At 45.2% G+C, this 17,455-nt stretch overlaps 1 protein-coding gene across 1 annotated transcript in view; it reads right to left on the reverse strand.

Annotated features, from left to right (window-relative positions):
* GRIK4 (glutamate ionotropic receptor kainate type subunit 4) overlaps positions 1-17,455 on the reverse strand; it is a 460,006-nt gene that overhangs the window by 100,300 nt on the left and 342,251 nt on the right. The window contains exon 8 of the mRNA XM_053366447.1: positions 3,322-3,483. Coding sequence (XP_053222422.1) covers positions 3,322-3,483 — 162 coding nt within the window. The remainder of the gene's footprint in view (positions 1-3,321; positions 3,484-17,455) is intronic.

Below are 17,455 nucleotides of genomic sequence, written 5' to 3' on the forward strand. Positions count from 1 at the left end.
TGTCTTTAGAAAGCATTCCAGACACACACACCCTTTCCCAGAACCTGGTGAGCCTTGAAAGTACGAGAGCAAAGAGCTCAAAGGCAAAGGGCACTTGTCAGCACCTGTAGGGCTGACACATGAGGAAGTGGGAGAGATGGAGGGGTGGAGATTCACTCGGGACCATGCCATTATCCAAGAGGCTGGGTTCCAAAGCCTCTCTCTGTAATTACTGAATAAAAAGCAGACGGTATGAGACATTCCTTGTCTTTTTGCTTTCCTGGGCAACTGGCCATGGGAGTTGCTTGAATCCGCCTGACACACCCATTTTCTGGCAGTGCCATGTCTGGCCTCATCTCACAGCAAGGAGGACTTAGTGCAGGGGTCAGCAAATGTTTTCAGCAGGGGGCCGGTCTACTGTCCCTCAGACCTTGTGGGGGATGGGACTATATTTTGAAGGGGGAAAAATGAACGAATTCCTACGCCCCACAAATAATCCAGAGATGCATTTTAAATAAAAGCACACATTCTACTCATGTAAAAACACGCTGATGCCCGGACCGTCCATGGGCCGGATTTAGAAGGCAATTGGGCTGGATTCAGCCCCCAGGCTCTAGTTTGCCTACCCATGACTTAGTGGCTCCTGCAACTTTTCTTCAATGCAACTTCTTTCTGCTGTCAGAAGAGACCAGATACTGCTGGAGGCTGAGGATGCTAATAAGCAGTATTACTGAGAGTGCAGGCAGGGGGCTTTCTTCACATGCCTTAGCTATCGGTTCTGACAGCTGCTGCTACAGTCACCCAGGCTTCAGAACATGGGTTGACAGCTTCCCGGGCTGCTGTGCAAGAAGGACCACTGAGCAGCGGCGCAACGCTTCCTTTAGCAAAGAGAGGGAAAGAAACGGGAGCAATTTACCGGAGAGAAGTGGCCACCACTCCATGCCATACAGAATATCTCTTCCCGAGAAATCTAAACTAGTTAGACCGTCGTGGCTTCATCAGAGGATTGATTTGCAGGGGAACGAGATCTCCCAACAGCACCAAAACAAGTGTTCCTTCAGGACAAATCAAAAGCTGGTTTCTACATGTCACACCAGTCTTTCTCAGCTTCATGTCCTCCAGATGTTTTGGCCAATGGGCAGGGATAATAAATGGGGGCTGTAGCCCAGAAAATCTGGAGGGTGCCAGGTTGCAGAATCCTGTGTTACATTGCCCAAGGCCAGCAATTTGGAGCAGGAGAGCAAGTGTGAGATGGGAGATGGCATTTAATCCTTTTCCCAACAGGTAATATTCTTCCCCTACCCCAAACTGTCCCCACCCACCACCCCGAGTTTCAGATGTGTATCTGAGGATATTTATGCATCTGGAGGAGAGAAGCAGCTGGGAGGTAATCTGGAGATGGGAACTAGCTTGTGGGGAAAGGTTTTTGCATCCCTTCCCCTCCCAACACTTCTTCACTGCGCTAAATGCCTCCTCAAAGCTACTTTGCTTCTAAAAATGGTGTCAGTACCCTGTAATGCACACATTGCCATGCAACATGGGGTCTTGAGTCTCTTTGAGGGAAAGCTACCAAATGGGAGAGAAGGTCTGAGCATTATTTTCAACGAGTTTCACGCAGGTGAATAATACACAGTAGAATAAGAACTCAAAACAAAAGCAAAAAAAAAAAAGCACCGTAAATGCGGGCCAAGGGAAAGGGAGAAGGGTGAAATCAGTTTTTATTTCTGCCCGCCATTAACATTTCCTGCTTTATTAGGAAGCATTATCCCTAATGCATCTCAGCTATCACCTGGGGCAGTTAGCAATGGAGGGATCACATCAGGCATCAAGTATAAAGTAAGACTGGGCAATGAATTAGCTGCAGCATCTCCCTGGGCTGGAGGAAGGGTGGACAGCAAGGGAGGCTGTGTGTGTGTGTGTGTGTGTGTGTGTGTGAGAGAGAGAGAGAGAGAGAGAGAGAAAGAGAAAGAGAGAGAGAGCATGTAAGCCTGTAAGCTCACAGCTGAATAAACAGCAGGCTCAAATATAAGCAAGCAGCAGTTTGTAGCAAGCTTCAGCATCTGCTGGATGTCAACCATCCCCGGTATTGTAGGGCAGAGGATGGGTGATGCAATCGAAACAGAGATCCTAGTTTGCTTCTTTAAGGTCACTTTGACCTTTTACATGAAGAAGGAAGATAGCTGCTACAAGACACCCAGTGCTCTGTCTATTTGCATGTGAACATTTGCAGTTCTGCTGCATAGGAGGAAGGACCCTAGTAGTTTCTGTACCCTTTGTGAACATCTCCTAAAAGGAAGAGGATCATTTGTAGACAAATGATGCTGGATTAGATGGGCCACTAGCCTGATCCAGCAGGCTCTTACTGTGTTTGTGGCAATATTGGGAATGGTATTCTAGCAAACATTCTCTCTAGGAAGGTTTGAATGGATTTAGGAGATCATACTCTGATTATAATTAATACCCATAAGCAGGGAGTTTGAGAGGAGGAGAATGCAACCTTAAATGGTGCACATATTCCTAGTTACAATGACTCATTTGTGAAGAAAATGAATTTTGCACATGCAGAGACATCTTGAGCTGGTTATCACATAGTAGCATGTTGCTATAAATAGGGGATAACATGTAAACTGGTCTTTACTGAGAACAAGACAGGGTAAAGCAGGCATAGACAAACTCGGCCCTCCAGATGTTTTGGGACCACAACTCCCATCATCCCTGACCACTGGTCCTGTTAGCTAGGGATGATGTTGTAGTCCCAAAACATCTGGAGGGCCGAGTTTGCCTATGCCTGGGGTAAAGGTTTGTTTAAATTTAGATGCCACCTTTCCATTCATCAAAGCCCTTCCTGAGACTCACGTAAACAAAGCAAATGAGTTTTAAACGCCATAGCCCTGTTGGATCAGACCAAATGCCCATCTGGTCCCCCATCTTGTTTGCTAGAGTGGCTGATCTGATGTTCTCATGATGCCTACAACATAGCATGAAGGCATTGAGAAGCCATGAAAGAAGCAGGCAGGTAACACAAAAGAATTCTCCAAAGCTCTCCAGAACTGAGAACTCTTAATCACACCAATGGATTGCTATCACAGAAAAGACCTTGCTCCTCATAACCCTTCAACCTGTTTTGAGAATGCCATGGTCTTGTGATACCTTTTTTTTATGTTCATCTAGTTTGTTGGAACGCGATCAACAAGGAGCAATGAGTGAGAGATACATAAGGTTCTAGACCCTCAACAAATCACCATTGTGGCCCCCTCTTCATGCTATCTTCATCTTCTCTCCCAACAAGCCCTAATTACACTGTGGGTTGAGGACCAATTGATGTAAATCTGTTTTACTTACTGCTGGCCCAGTAAAAGGAATGTGATCACAGTTTTCCAGCCATGACTGGTTGAGGCTCTCTGCAAACTCTTGGAAGAAAGCATGGGACTGGTTGAAAATGGAAAAGGCCATGATGTTCACTCGATCATCCAGATGGCTCTCTAGCCGCTGGAGCGAAAACTCCTAAAGGAAATCAAAGAACCAAAACAGAGAGAGAGAGCAGAATTAGGAAGTGTGAAAAGAGCAGTATGTTCTTCACTAGTCCATAAGGGGAAGTGAAATGAGGGAATCTAAGGAACTGCAAAGGTTCCAAGGAGTTTGTGCCAAAATGTGACTTAATCAGTTTTTAAAAAAACATAGAATAATAGACTTGCAGAGTTGGAGGGGACAAGGGTCATCTTAGTCCAACCCCCTGTATTTGCAAGAATCCCTGACAGATATTCATCCAACCTCTGTTTAAAAATGCCCAGTGAAAGAGATTCCATCAGTCCATTCCATGGTTAAATAGCTCTTACAGTCAGAAAGTTCTTCCTAAGGTTTTGTCAAAATTTCCTTTCTTGCCATTTGTATCTGTTGGTTCGGGTGCTACCCTCTGGAGCAGCAGAAAAAATACTTGCTTCATGACAACCCTTCAGATATCTGAAGGTGACTATTATATCACATCTCAGTCTTCTCTTCTCCAGACTAAACATATCCAGCTCAATTAATTTGAGATTCTTTAGTGGTATGTTCTTCTGCCATCCCTTTCAGCAGCCCACTTGTGTGCTGGTCTGCCTGTGAAGCAGAGGGAGTCAAAAGTATGGGATGAAGGATTCTAGGCAGAGTGCAAAGGTTACGGTTGCCACTTTCAGTAGGTGTTCCCTGGGTAAAGTTATTGGCTCCCCCACTGCAGGCAAACTCAGGCCATGGCAGTGGCATTGTGGTGGTGACAGTGTGGACAAAACTCCAGTAGGGGTAGCAGAGGCACAACAGCAGGGGCGGGAGGCAGATCTGTCACTCGAGGCAAATTGCTTCATCTTGCCTCACAGATGGGAGGAAATGTGGAAGAGAACTCCAAAACTGTACAGGAAAACTGGGAAGGTCCCTTCCCTTGAGCGCATTCAATTTATACCATCCAATATTTCTCTGATGCAAATAGGGATGTCCTATTCAATAATTAATAATAATAATAATAATAATAATAATAATAATAATACCCTTCCATCTGACTAGGCTGCCTGAGCCAATTTGGGTGGCTTCCAACATATATACTGAAGTATACCTCAAGGAGAGTCTCCACCCCCATTGTTCTGCCCGGACACTGAGGTCCAGCACCGAGGGCCTTCTGGTGGTTCCCTCACTGCAGGAAGCAAAGTTACAGGGAACCAGGCAGAGGGCCTTCTCAGTAGTGGCACCCGCCCTGTGGAACGCCCTCCCATCAGATGTCAAAGAAATAAACAACTTTCTGACGTTTAGAAGACATCTGAAGGCAGCCCTGTTTAAGGAAGCTTTTAATGACTGATGTTTCAATGTATTTTTAATCTCCTGTTGGAAGCCACCCAGAGTGGCTGGGGAGACCCAGCCAGATGGGTGGGCTATAGGTAATAAATAATAATAATAATAATAATACTATTATATAAAAGCATAATAAAACATTAATCATTAAAAAACTTCCCTATACAGGGCTGCCTTCAGATGTCTTCTAAAGGTTGTATAGTTACATATCTCATTGGCTTTGGGATCGCATAACTCCATACCCTCCAACATTTCTTCTATGAAAATAAGGATGTCCTAAGGAAAAGCGGCGGGAAGGTAAACGGCGTTTCCGTGTGCTGCGCTGGCTCACCAGATGCAGCTTGTCACGCTGGCCACGTGACCCGGAAGTGTCTGCGGACAGCGCTGGCTCCCGGCCTATAGAGTGAGATGAGCGCACAACCCTAGAGTCTGGCAAGACTGGCCCGTACGGGCAGGGGTACCTTTACCTTTAAGGAAAAGCGGGACATTCCAGGATCAAACCAGAAACTGGGACAGCTTCTGTAGATTCGGGACTGTCCCTGGAAAATAAGGTCTGTTATCTTGGGGAAGCCGGCCCCTGCTCCCCACAAGTGAGAAGGCATCAGGCCCTCCGTTTAGCTGAGCAATTGCAGCCATGAAGGAAATTCGTACCCTGAGTTCTGCATATGAATTTTGCCCACATAATCAGAAATACAATGCATTATTATAATAATATTCTCTCTCTCCCCCCCCCACTATTCCTGTAACCGTTTTAGCTGATTCCACAGATCTTTGAGGCCTCGGGAAAAGTAGAGTAAAAGTCTGATTTCTCTGGCGTAGGAAGCTCCAGGGAGAACAAGATGAGACATGGGATTAAACCGTGTTTTGGACACAATCACATTATCATTAGGCGACACAAAAATTGCCTGTGCACTATTGATTCATTTGAATGATATTATCCTCCTGTCTCTGTGACAGGTTATCCATTTCCACGGAGTACATTGTCAACCTGTGAAACAAAGGGCAGATGGCTAATGAGAGTTGGAGCCAGAGGAGATTTCGTATGCAAAAGAGTGTGTGGCAACAGTTTTGCTGAAGGAGAAGGAGGCCAGACCAGCCCTTCCACAGCAGGGATGGCAAACGACTGGCCTTAGGCCTCATTTGGCCTGCTGAATTTTCCTTAATGGCCCACCCATCTCCAGCACAGGCTTGCTTACATAAGTAATGAAATGGATGTAAAATGTGGAAAATTCCATCTCCCTGGTTCTTCAGAAATAAAAAAAGTATTCAGAGCACTGTCTCACTCTCCCCTCCTCCTGGCCTTGCTGCCTATCTGACTATTCTTCATATGCTCTCGATCTGTTGAAGGCCATAGGATCCTGGATCAGAGCTCTGGCTTTGGTAAATATGATTTTTTTTCAAACTGCTAGGTCACTTGGCTGAAAAAAGGTAGTTGGTGACAAGCATTATGTATAAAAGCAATCACAACCAATGTTTGAATATATAAAGAAAAACCCTGTAAAGAAAATTTAAAGTAGAAAGAGTTAAGATCATCAGTATACAGTGGTACCTCGAGTTACATACACTTCAGGTTACATATGCTTCAGGTTACAGACTCCACTAACCCAGAAATAGTGCTTCAGGTTAAGAACTTTGCTTCAGGGTGAGAACAGAAATCGTGCTCTGGCGGCGCAGCGGCAGCGGGAGGCCCCATTAGCTAAAGTGGTGCTTCAGGTTAAGAACAGATTCAGGTTAAGAACGGACCTCTGGAACGAATTAAGTACTTCACCCAAGGTACCACTGTATATAGTTATGGAGCTGTCTTGAGCCTGTTATATTAATACTCACCATTTGCTTTTATTTTTAATGCTTTGTTTTTAATTTATATTTTCAAGAAAGCGTAATAAACAAACAACAATGATACAATAGACACTGTTGATTTTAAAATGCAACCTTCAAAATATCCAGCTTTTCTGGAAAAATGGAGTTCAATTCAATATCAGGGATAACTCAAACCCTCAAACACTATCAAGCCTCAGGTGTCTATAACTGAAAGAAAATGCCATCCTTGCAATGAGGAGCCAGAAGGATGAATCTTGACTTTCCCAACCCAAGCTTCAAGCAAGCAGTAAGGATGCGCATTAAATAAAAACCACATTTTGTGTGTGTGTGTGTTTTGATATGGCAGTGGCTATTTCCAAAGTGCTAGCCTGGCATTATTAAATAATAGAACAGAACCGCGTTCCCTGGGAGACAGCATGCCGGCAATATTACAGGCCAAAAGTCTCTCTTCAGTGACTGCTGTTATCTGTGGGGTGCCTGACCTAACACACTCAAATTTTACAGCATCAGGAAAACGCCTCCGAGTGACCTGAACCTTTGACTCGAGGAGAGAGTCTTCCCTAATCAAGGCAGCGTGGAGCAACTTGGCAAGACGTGGCTTCGGCAGTTGTGTTTGGAGTGCAGTGCCATCGCCCACAGCATGTTATGACTCAGCAATCGGTGAGAGATGTGTCTGACACTCTTTTAACATACACAAGTGAAGAACTGCAGCTTATTGCTCAGAGCTAACATGTGGAACATGTACCGCGGCGAAGGGCCTGTTCCTGAACCATGCTGAGTTTTCACTGGTTCCAGCCAGATGTGGTTCACATCGGGAATTGACTGCAGGACCCTTGGATGAAAAGAGCTAGGAAAGTGGAGGCTTATGCAGATTGCCATGTCCCAAACCATGAGCAAATGCTCTTTAGTGGAATTTACTTGTATTCTCTCCTGCCAACCTAGCAGTTCAAAAGCACGTCAAAGTGCAAGTAGATAAATAGGTACCGCTCCGGCGGGAAGGTAAACGGCATTTCCATGCACTGCTCTGGTTTGCCAGAAGCGGCTTAGTCATGCTGGCCACGTGACCCGGAAGCTGTACACCGGCTCCCTTGGCCAATAAAGCGAGATGAGCGCCGCAACCCCAGAGTCGGCCACGACTGGACCTAATGTTCAGGGGTCCCTTAACCTTTACCTGTATTCTCAAACTGGAGGTGGGTGGGTGGGCTTTCATTAGCAATTGGCTTCTGAATGCCAGAAAAGGCCAACTTTCCTTTGTTAGCATATGTGCGTTAGCAAGAAAGCCCCTTTTTCATTCCTATCAGTTCCACTGGCAAAATGACCCACATCACCTCCTGGTTGCAAACGCTCTTCTCCTTTGTGAGATTCTTATCATGGTTTTAATAGCCCAGATCACCTACAAAGCCAAGAGGCACTGAGAGCGAGTGTGCCAAGATTTTACTCATTTTGTTTTTTGTGTGAGGTCAACTTCTTTCTCTCTCATCTTTACACACACACACACACACACACACACACACACACACACACACACATTTTCTTCTATTAATTATTTCAACAGCCTTATTGGATTTCTAGATCTGCTGCTGATTAAGAACATTCCAACTGTTATCTATATGCAGCTGGTGCTAATATAGGAGAGTCTTATAATCTGATTTGGGGACTGATCAGGAAGTGAAGAAAGAAGGTGCAAACAGATGCTGCCTTACACCACCAAGTTAATCTAGTACTCCAAAAGTTTATTTTTTAAAGGAATTGATTCCCATTTATCCTTTTACAAAACAACTACAGTGGTACCTCAGGTTACGGACGCTTCAGGTTACAGACACTTCAGGTTACAGGCTCCACTAACCCAGAAATAGTACCTTGGGTTAAGAACTTTGCTTCAGGATGAGAGTAGAAATCGCACGGTGGCGGCAGGAGGCCCCATTAGCTAAAGTGGTACCTCAGGTTACGAACAGTTTCAGGTTAAGAACGGACCTCCAGAACAAATTAAGTTCTTAACCCGAGGTACCACTGTAGTTCAGTTGCCATTCTCCCAAATTATTGCTTAGCCACAGTGATTAAACTACAGCAGTGTTTCCATATCTGCTAAATCAAGCTTTAGAACACTGCCTCCACAATTTGTTTTCTAACTCTTTCATAGATGTTCATTTGACTTACTTTTTTTAAAATGAAAGCTAAGAGTCCAGGCCTCTTGCTGAGGGAGGGAATGACTATGAAGATGAACTATAAATTATTTGAAGTTCTACCCTCAAATGACCTTCCATTCTCCTAGAAATTATGGCAACTACTTTCATTTATCTGAACTAGTTAATTCCAAGCATTGAGTTACTCTGCACTTATAAAGCATCATTTCTTCATCATCTGTTTCAGTATCTTAAAGGAAGAGAGAGTTGAGACATGAAACCCTCCTCTCATATACTTGCAGAGGAAGACATCCCATTGGGAGTTAAAAGCCTCTATCTGCAAATCCAGTGGCCTTCAGGGTCTGTAAATGTTAAGCTGCTAAGTCAATTTATCATTCTTAAGCTGCCTGGAAAACACTTTCATTTATTCACTAAACTGTACAAGATTACCCTAAGTGTTTTATGGTGTTAAAGAGAAAGAGTGTGTGTGGTATAGTCATAATATATTGACTGTGTCAATAATTGCATAATAAACCACATACAGAAATCAATTTCCCCTTCAAAAAGGATGTCATCTGGCCAATGGGTTACAGTTCAATTTTGAGCTGCTGAAAGATTACTCACTCACAATTAGGTTTCATAAACAGAACAAGTATTTCAAATCCAGTTATTCTCATGACTTGGACAGCTGAGTTTTTACCAAATGTCACCCCAAGCCCCAAAGTTTCAGAAACTGTAAGCTTCCAAATTCAAATTTTTATTCCAAACTTATGCCAAGTCTGTAATCCTTGGAAAATCACTGTTATCCTCTCAGTGCTGATCTTCTAAACTTAAAGGAATTATGGAAGAACTCTCCTAATCGATTAATAGATTTTAAGGCCACAAAGGTTTACTCTAAACAAATATTGACAAACTCCAGCTCAACATGACCCACCTTAAATTTCACAGAATTCTTCCCCCCAGCTTAAGAAGTATGTGGTTGATTTCAAGATAATTACGCTCCCATTACAGCTCCAGATAAAGCCTATGACTTGGTTCACACAAGCAGGTATACTGCTCAATCTCACATCACTCAGTAGCCTAAGGCTAAACATGAGGACTTGCTCCATTGAAAAGCACCATGTTTGACTTCACCTTTGATGATGAGGAAGTTCTCTGTGTTGTGATTAATATGGGTGGCACATTCCCACACAAAAGTCAACCCTTCGTTACTCTAACCTTTTACATTCCTTACGAGATCGTTTTCTGGCCTCCAAAGAGACAAGTGAGATTTTTCCTTCCCCCATGGAAATCCAGACATATTGAGCATCTTTGTCTATAGATTCTAATACCGTTAAGGTAAAGGGACCCCTGACCATTAGGTCCAGTCGTGGCAGACTCTTGGGTTGCAGCGCTCATCTCACTTTATTGGCTGAGGGAGCCGGCGTACAGCTTCCGGGTCATGTGGCCAGCATGACTAAGCCGCTTCTGACGAACCAGAGCAGCGCATGGAAATGCTGTTTACCTTCCTGTCGGAGTGGTACCTATTTATCTACTTGCACTTTGACGTGCTTTCAAACTGCTAGGTGGGCAGGAGCAGGGACTGAGCAATGGGAGCTCACCCCGTTGCGGGGATTCGAACCGCCGACCTTCTGATTGGCAAGTCCTAGGCTCTGTGGTTTAACCCACAGTACCACCCGCGTCCCCTTCTAATACCATTACCTTCACACAATACCATCACCAGTTGATACCTGTGAAGTAGCTAAACAAATCGCCTGGTTCTAAGTGTTACTCACACCCCTTAAAAACAAAGGCACATATTCCTTCCAAAAAGAAAAGAAAAATGTAATTGCTTATTTGCCACACTCCCTGAGACATATTTTGAAACGTCTAAGCCAAGTCTTGGAACAATTTTTTAAAAAGAGAGGAACAAACGTCACAAAAATTCAAGGAAATAATGAACTACAATAGAATGTGTTCATTGCAAGCATCCAACATTTTTCTGTTCTCATGGTTTCAGACATCTCAAGGCTTGGTGGGGAAAAATAGATATTCATTTCCTTGAAACCCACAGCAGACTGCCTGTAATTCTCTATCTGCAAATTGTCTCCTTAGTATTATATTATTATCATTATAAATCAAGCAACAACGTGGTTACAATTTATTTTATTCTAATTGATTTCCAGTCAGGGTTTTTCCCCCCAGCTGAACAAATTGTTTTAATTAAAACTTTTAGTTAGATGTATTAACTAACAGCTATAGTGCATTGCCTGCTATTAATGGCCTTAAGGCATCAGTGCTACATGCATTTCCTTGGGGAGAATATCCCACGGAACTTAAGCTGTCGGAGAGACCATGGGTCAACTGCAGAGCACATGGTTTGCATGAAGAAGATCCTGGGTTCAATCCCCAGCATCTCCAGGTGGAAAGACGCAGTTGATGAGCAGAATTTTTCTGTGGCCACATTCTCATCATATGTTAAAAGTACTATGATATCACTTTAAACCAGGCATAGGCAACCTCAGCCCTCCAGATGTTTTGGGACTACATTTCCCATCATCCCTGACCACTGGTCCTGCTAGCTAGGGATCATGGGAGTTGTAGTCCCAAAACATCTGGAGGGCCGAGGTTGCCTATGCCTGCTTTAAACAGTCATGGCTTCTGCACAAATAATTCCTGGAGCTGTAGTCTGTTAAGGGTGCTGAGAACTGCTAGGAGACCCATATTCCCCTCATGGAGTTACAGTTCCCAGAATTTAACAATCGGTCCCTCATCCCTGGGAATCGTTGCTCCAGCCTCACTGCCTATTGTGGGAGTGAGTTCCACAGTTTCACTCTGCACTGCATGGATACATGTTTTATCTGTCTTGAATTTTCTAGCATTCATCATCACTGGATATCCTGTTATACGAGCTTGAAATAAATGTCTTTTTAAAAAACCACTACTGTTGCATTCCCAAGCCCCAAATTCAAGTGTAGCAACTTGAGACTAGCTGGTAACAGCACATTTAAATCCCAGGCTGTTAGAAAAGACCTTGACACCTGAATGTCAGGGCCAAACACAAGAGACTTGGCAACCTTCCACTGTCCCCTTAAACACAACCACCTCCAGATTTCAAACATCTTGAAATCAGCCTTCCCCAATTTGGGACACTCCACTTGTTTCAGATTCCAACTCCATCAACCCCAACCAGCATGGCCAATTGTCAAGGATGATGGGAACTGTAGTCCAAAGTTTCCAGAAGGCATCAGGCTGTGGAAGGTTGATCTAGTGTAAAGCCTGCTGCAGGCTGGTGTTAACAGCCCTGTTATAAAGTCTTGCTAATATACCAATTGAAGTTATAGGTGCCCTTATGGAGGCAGAATCCTGTAGTCAAGTTCCAGCAGGCAACGCAACAAATATTGTGGTGGGACTCAGCCCTACAATTGTGATCTGCAGTAAGCTTCAAAAACCTGGTCCAAAGACTATGAGAAAATAGACTGGGAGTTCAGGCTATAACACAGGGTTCGTTACTGAAGCACCTTCTCGGAGAAAAGATCTATAATTGAACGGAATGGCTATCCAGAGTAACAGGCGGAAATATACTTAAAGGAAGCTGTCTGAAGATGGATAGATGATATGTATATTTAAAAGGGAGGATATTAAACTAATAAGAACTGGAGAGAGCAAATGACAGGTGACAGAGAGGTCTGGGAGGCTAAACCACCTGCATGGACAAGATAGTGAAGAGTAGAACTTTGGAGAGCTAAGTTGGCCCTCCAGATATTTTGGGACTACAACTCCCACCATCCCTAGCTAACAGGACCAGTGGTCAGGGATGATGGGAATTGTAGTCCCAAAATATCTGGAGGCCCAAGTCTGGCCATGCCTGAGCTAAGTGAACATCGATGCTCATGACAGCCCAAGAAAACCCTATGCAGCTATGCTCATTTCTTCTCAAACCATTTCCCTCTTAACTCCAACATTTGAGAAACTCACAAGAATTAGGTTGCTGGTGGAAGAATGTGGCACAGCACATCATCGTCCTCATTGCGAAGGTCTCAGGTTCATCTGTTCACCCGTGAAGAAGTGAGAAAACGGTTGGAGTTTATGTCTCTCTCCAGGGTCAGTCACATTGTGACGCCACTTTAAAGAGCCACGGTTTCCTCCAAAGAATACTGAGATATGTAGTTTGTTAAGGATCAAGGAGGACCCTATTCTCCCCACAGAGCTACAATTTACAGAGTGGTTTAACAATTCATCCCTCTCCCCAGGGAACGCTGATAATTGTAGCTCAGGGAAAGGAATTGGGGTCTCCTAACAACTCTCAGCTTCCTTAATAAACTACAGCTCCCAGAATTCTTTGTGGGAAATCCATGACTGTTTGAAGTGCAACATTAAATGCATGGTGTGAATGTGGCTTAGGTCTTTCCAACTAATTTTTGTTGAGGGGCAGGCCTTTTGTTAAGGAGGGGCAGAACCTCAGTTTGTTATGTGTTTCTATTTATTTATTATTGAATGAGGGGAGGCAGCTGCCCCCCCATCCTCCTTGGTTACACCCATGTTTCCAACTCTGCTATGCTTGGGTCTCATGTAGACAATATTTCTCACTTGAACACCATACAACCAGGAAGGAGAAACAAGAAGGAATAAGAAGGAAGGGCTTTCTGGCTGCCAAGCAGTGCCAAGCAGCGCTCAGCAGCATTTTCAGGTTATAAAGATGTCAACTGTGTTTTGTAGTTGCTGGGAAACTCCAAAGTGCCTCCTCCTACTCTCAAGAAGCACCAAGTACGTTGTTGGCTGCTGTTCCTCCCCCTCCCAAATCCTGGGGTGGGGGGGCGGGGAGAGGAATAGCCATGAGAGAGAGAGTGCTAAGCAGAGCTGAGCAACAGACAGAAAAATGTGGTTAGCAGATTCTCTTTTGCCTTGCATGAAATTGTGATCCTCCTACCCATCATTGCACATGCGGTGGGAGTGCGCTATCAGAGTTTCAGTAGTTTCTGAGTATGTGCAAACTGACTCTGCCCATCAGCGCTGCATTTCTGCAGCTGGGGACTAGGCATGAAGATTGGCATTGCAGAGCAAAGATCACAACAACAAAAATTAAAATCTTCCTATCCCAACAGGCCACTAGAGTGGTAGACCATATGAGAAAAATTAAAGTACAATATATATGACGTTGATAATTAAAAGACAATGGTGACTGGTGAAGGCACAGGGTAGGGTGATGATGGAAAAATGTTTCCTTCCTCATCCTTAGCTGATGTTGCTGCCACCATACAGTAGGTTCTCCAGTTGCTCCTCTTTAAAGATCCCATGGCAGCCACAGGAGAAATAAATCCCCTTTCAGGAGGGCAGTACATTGAATGCAGGTGAAATAAAATATTTCCCCCCTCTGAACATGGATTCTCCACAAGCAGGGCAGTTGGACGGCAGGGATAGTTGATGAAGGTTGTGAGGTGTGTGGGCAATGATTCAAATGTTGCCAAAGGCCACCAAAAAATGTCCCGGGGGCCACATGTAGTCCTCGGGCTGTGTGTTGGACCACCCTATAAAGTGAAGTGTCAGTTCTCCTATTGCATAAGAAGAGGCCTGCTGGATGAAGCCATCTAGCTCAGCATCCTGTCAAAGGTGGACCTTGGTAACATGTTGCCCATCAGCTCTCATTGCGCCAGCTTAAGCCAGGCTTTGGGAAAGGGGCACAAGACTCTGGCAGTCCTAGAACCCTCCCTTCTCCTTCCCAAAGCCCAGTAAGCACTAGCCCTGCTTTGGGAAGGAGGCAGGAGGACTCTAGGACCCTGTAAGAGCCCTCACACCTCCTTCCCAAAGCTGAGCAAGTTTTTGCTGGACTTTAAGAAGGTGCCCTCCTTGGCTGCACACCCGGAGTGACCACACTGCTTGCACTGCCCCAAATCCTCCCCTGATACTGTTCTCACGCTGGCCTACCAGATGCCTGTGGGAAACTTGCATGTAGGACCCAAGCACAACACCACCATCCCCTCCTGCCTCCGACTGTGGGGACACAGCATAACCATCAAGCTAGCAGCCCTTGCAGGGCAAATCTGATCGTGTACCCTGCATCAGTGTGCCAATGGACTGCAAAGCCATCGCTCAGTTGTGTCCCAACACTCCGCCAAAGTTTCCTATCTGTTTTTCACATGCTGTGTTTCTCTCTCTGCTGAACTGTCTAATTAGTAGGATTTAAAGCCAGGATGAGTCACTGATCTTGATGGAAGCCAGTCAGCCTCGCATCTCTCCAGCCTGATATTCCCCAAATCCACACTGGTGGAGGGAAGAAAACTAATTTCCATCAAGAAGAAGCGGTGGGAGGCAGGGAAGGGCTTGACAAGGAAAGTTCAGCACTGACCCTTCATTTTAAATGCAGTTAGCTCACTTACCTCTCCAAAGAGCTGACCTTCAGAAAACTCCCCAGTGCAGGAGGGATTGACTTCGTGCCCTTTTTATGCCTGATGACTTTCTCTATCGCCTATTAGTTTCAGATCCTTGCTTTTAAGCATATATATTTAAAATATACACATGGTCTCGCTTTCCAACAGTCATCCGCACTATGACACATACACACACTTGATTTAGCTGCTCCTTTTGCTCGCCATCCCATAATGCGAGCCATGCTGCTTTTTTATCACCCTTCCCACCCCCCGTCAGGATGTGATTGCAAAAACTCAGAGGGTTCATTAGTGGCTTGATAATCCCTCTAGATTTATTAGTTTAAATGGCCTCTTTCCCATCTCGCTTCCTCATTTAAATATTACTAATTTCCTTAAATTTCTCTTCCATCTGCCTAGGTTTTTAGCCAGCTTCTCTTTCCTTCTTAATTAACTCTGTCAGACACTCCGTCAGGGGTAGGGGAAATTTCCCCCCACCAATAAATTAATCAATAAATGAGAGTAAATACCTCAGCAGTCTGCAGGTGGGGCTGTCTGGAACAACCCTCAAAAGGACACCGGAAATTTAATCAAGTTAGAAAGTTTTGTCCAACTAATCTGGGAGCAGACGTCAGGAAGGGAGCTCTGCACCCATATGGTATTACCTTGCCTCATGCCAGGAACTCCTGTTGGCACTCTAGAAGCATCATGCCCATGCCCTCTCCTGCAACAGAATTAGCTTGCTTTGAGCCACAAACAACTGCTTGCTTTGCAGAAAGCACTGCACACATAACCACTCCTTGCACTACCAGAATTGGTTTGCCTCAAGCCAGGAATGACTGAATGATCCGTATAAGCATTGTGCATGCATATGATGTTTCTCTTGCCCAGTGATTTGGAAGGACACATTGCCTAGCCAGCGAGAGCTTCCCCAGACCCAGTCTGCTACTAATCAGGTGCCTCTTGCTTAGCACAGCAATAAAGAATGAACTTAAAATGATAGCATTTTTGAAACCTCCCCATTCAACCCATACTTGTCTCTGCTAACGTTTTTTGTTATCAAGGCAAGCAGGATCTCAGATCCTTTGTATTTAGACACATGCCATGCAAGGAATATTTGGGGCAGAAGCGTGACATCAAAACTAGGACTTGACTGTTGCTCAACCAGAAACCTAGTCTCACCTGGACACATTTATTGCCAGGAGAAACCAATGTCTATGAGAATTCATGGACATGCAATGAAGCTGGAGGATGGAAGATTCAGGACAGATAAAAAAAGAGGACTTCTTCATGCAGTGCAGAGTCGAACTAAGGAACGAGACAGTGATGGGCCCCAATTTTAAATGGCTTTAAAATAAAAGAGAACCAGACAAATTCACAGAGGAGACGACTATCAATGGCTACCAGCCGTGATAGCTATGCCCTGTCTCCAGAGTTGGAGAAAGCAATGCTTCTGAATGTGTGCTGGGCCCAGGGGTAACCCGAGTAACGCGGTCCAGGTCCTGTCCCAAATCCAAGGGTTCTGCGAGGAGTCAGTCCGACAGAGCCAAGGCAGGACACGAGGCAGCAAGGTCAGGCACAGGATCTCAGGCAGGTTCTAGCAAATAGCAATGTTGCTCCTGCTACCTGGGGCGGGGTCCAACAGCCTTTTATCTCTGATGGGGTAATGGCCGGTCCTGATCCCCCGGTGACTCACCTCCCTGTCTCGCCTGAAGGAGAGCACTCCTCCTGCGAGTACTCAGGTCTCTCCTTGTCTCAGATCTGAGTCTCTGCAGCTTGGGAGATGTTGGTGGGTTACTAGACCCAGAAGCTGCCTCAGCCTCTCCTGACCCAACCGGTAGCAGAGAAGCTGTAAATGATTGCCCGGCTGAAGGCAACGAGGTAATCCCCAGATCTGGAGCCAGGGCAGGCTCTGGCCCCTGACTCGGCCCAGCTGGTGCTTGTTGCAGGGGAACCTGTGCAGACTGGGGCTCTTCAGAATCAGGCCCCAGACTTGGTTCAGATGCTGCCTGAGGCAAAGGATCCGGTGCGGACTGAGACTCCTTTGGTTCCGAGTCTGAGCCCGAGTCCCAGACCATCACAGAATGCTAGTTGCTGGAAACCACAGGAAGGGAGAGTGCTCTTGTCTCATGTCTTGTCTGAGGGTTTCCCACAGGCATGCTGGACTAGATGGCCCACTGGCCTGCCTGATCTAGCAGGCTGTTCTTATGTATGTGTGCATTTAGCCCTGTTGGGATTTGGGAGAGTCAATAGGCCCAATTTCCCCTTATCTGCAGCCTCAAGCATCTCACCAGAAGGCACCAGGGCACCGGATTATAGTGGTGTCTGAATCCAGCTGGTCTTGCCATACCCAGGAATGCCTAGATGACAAAT

The sequence above is a fragment of the Podarcis raffonei genome, chromosome 15 (assembly GCF_027172205.1).
Source record: "Podarcis raffonei isolate rPodRaf1 chromosome 15, rPodRaf1.pri, whole genome shotgun sequence".
In the NCBI taxonomy this organism is placed as follows: Eukaryota; Metazoa; Chordata; class Lepidosauria; order Squamata; family Lacertidae; genus Podarcis; species Podarcis raffonei.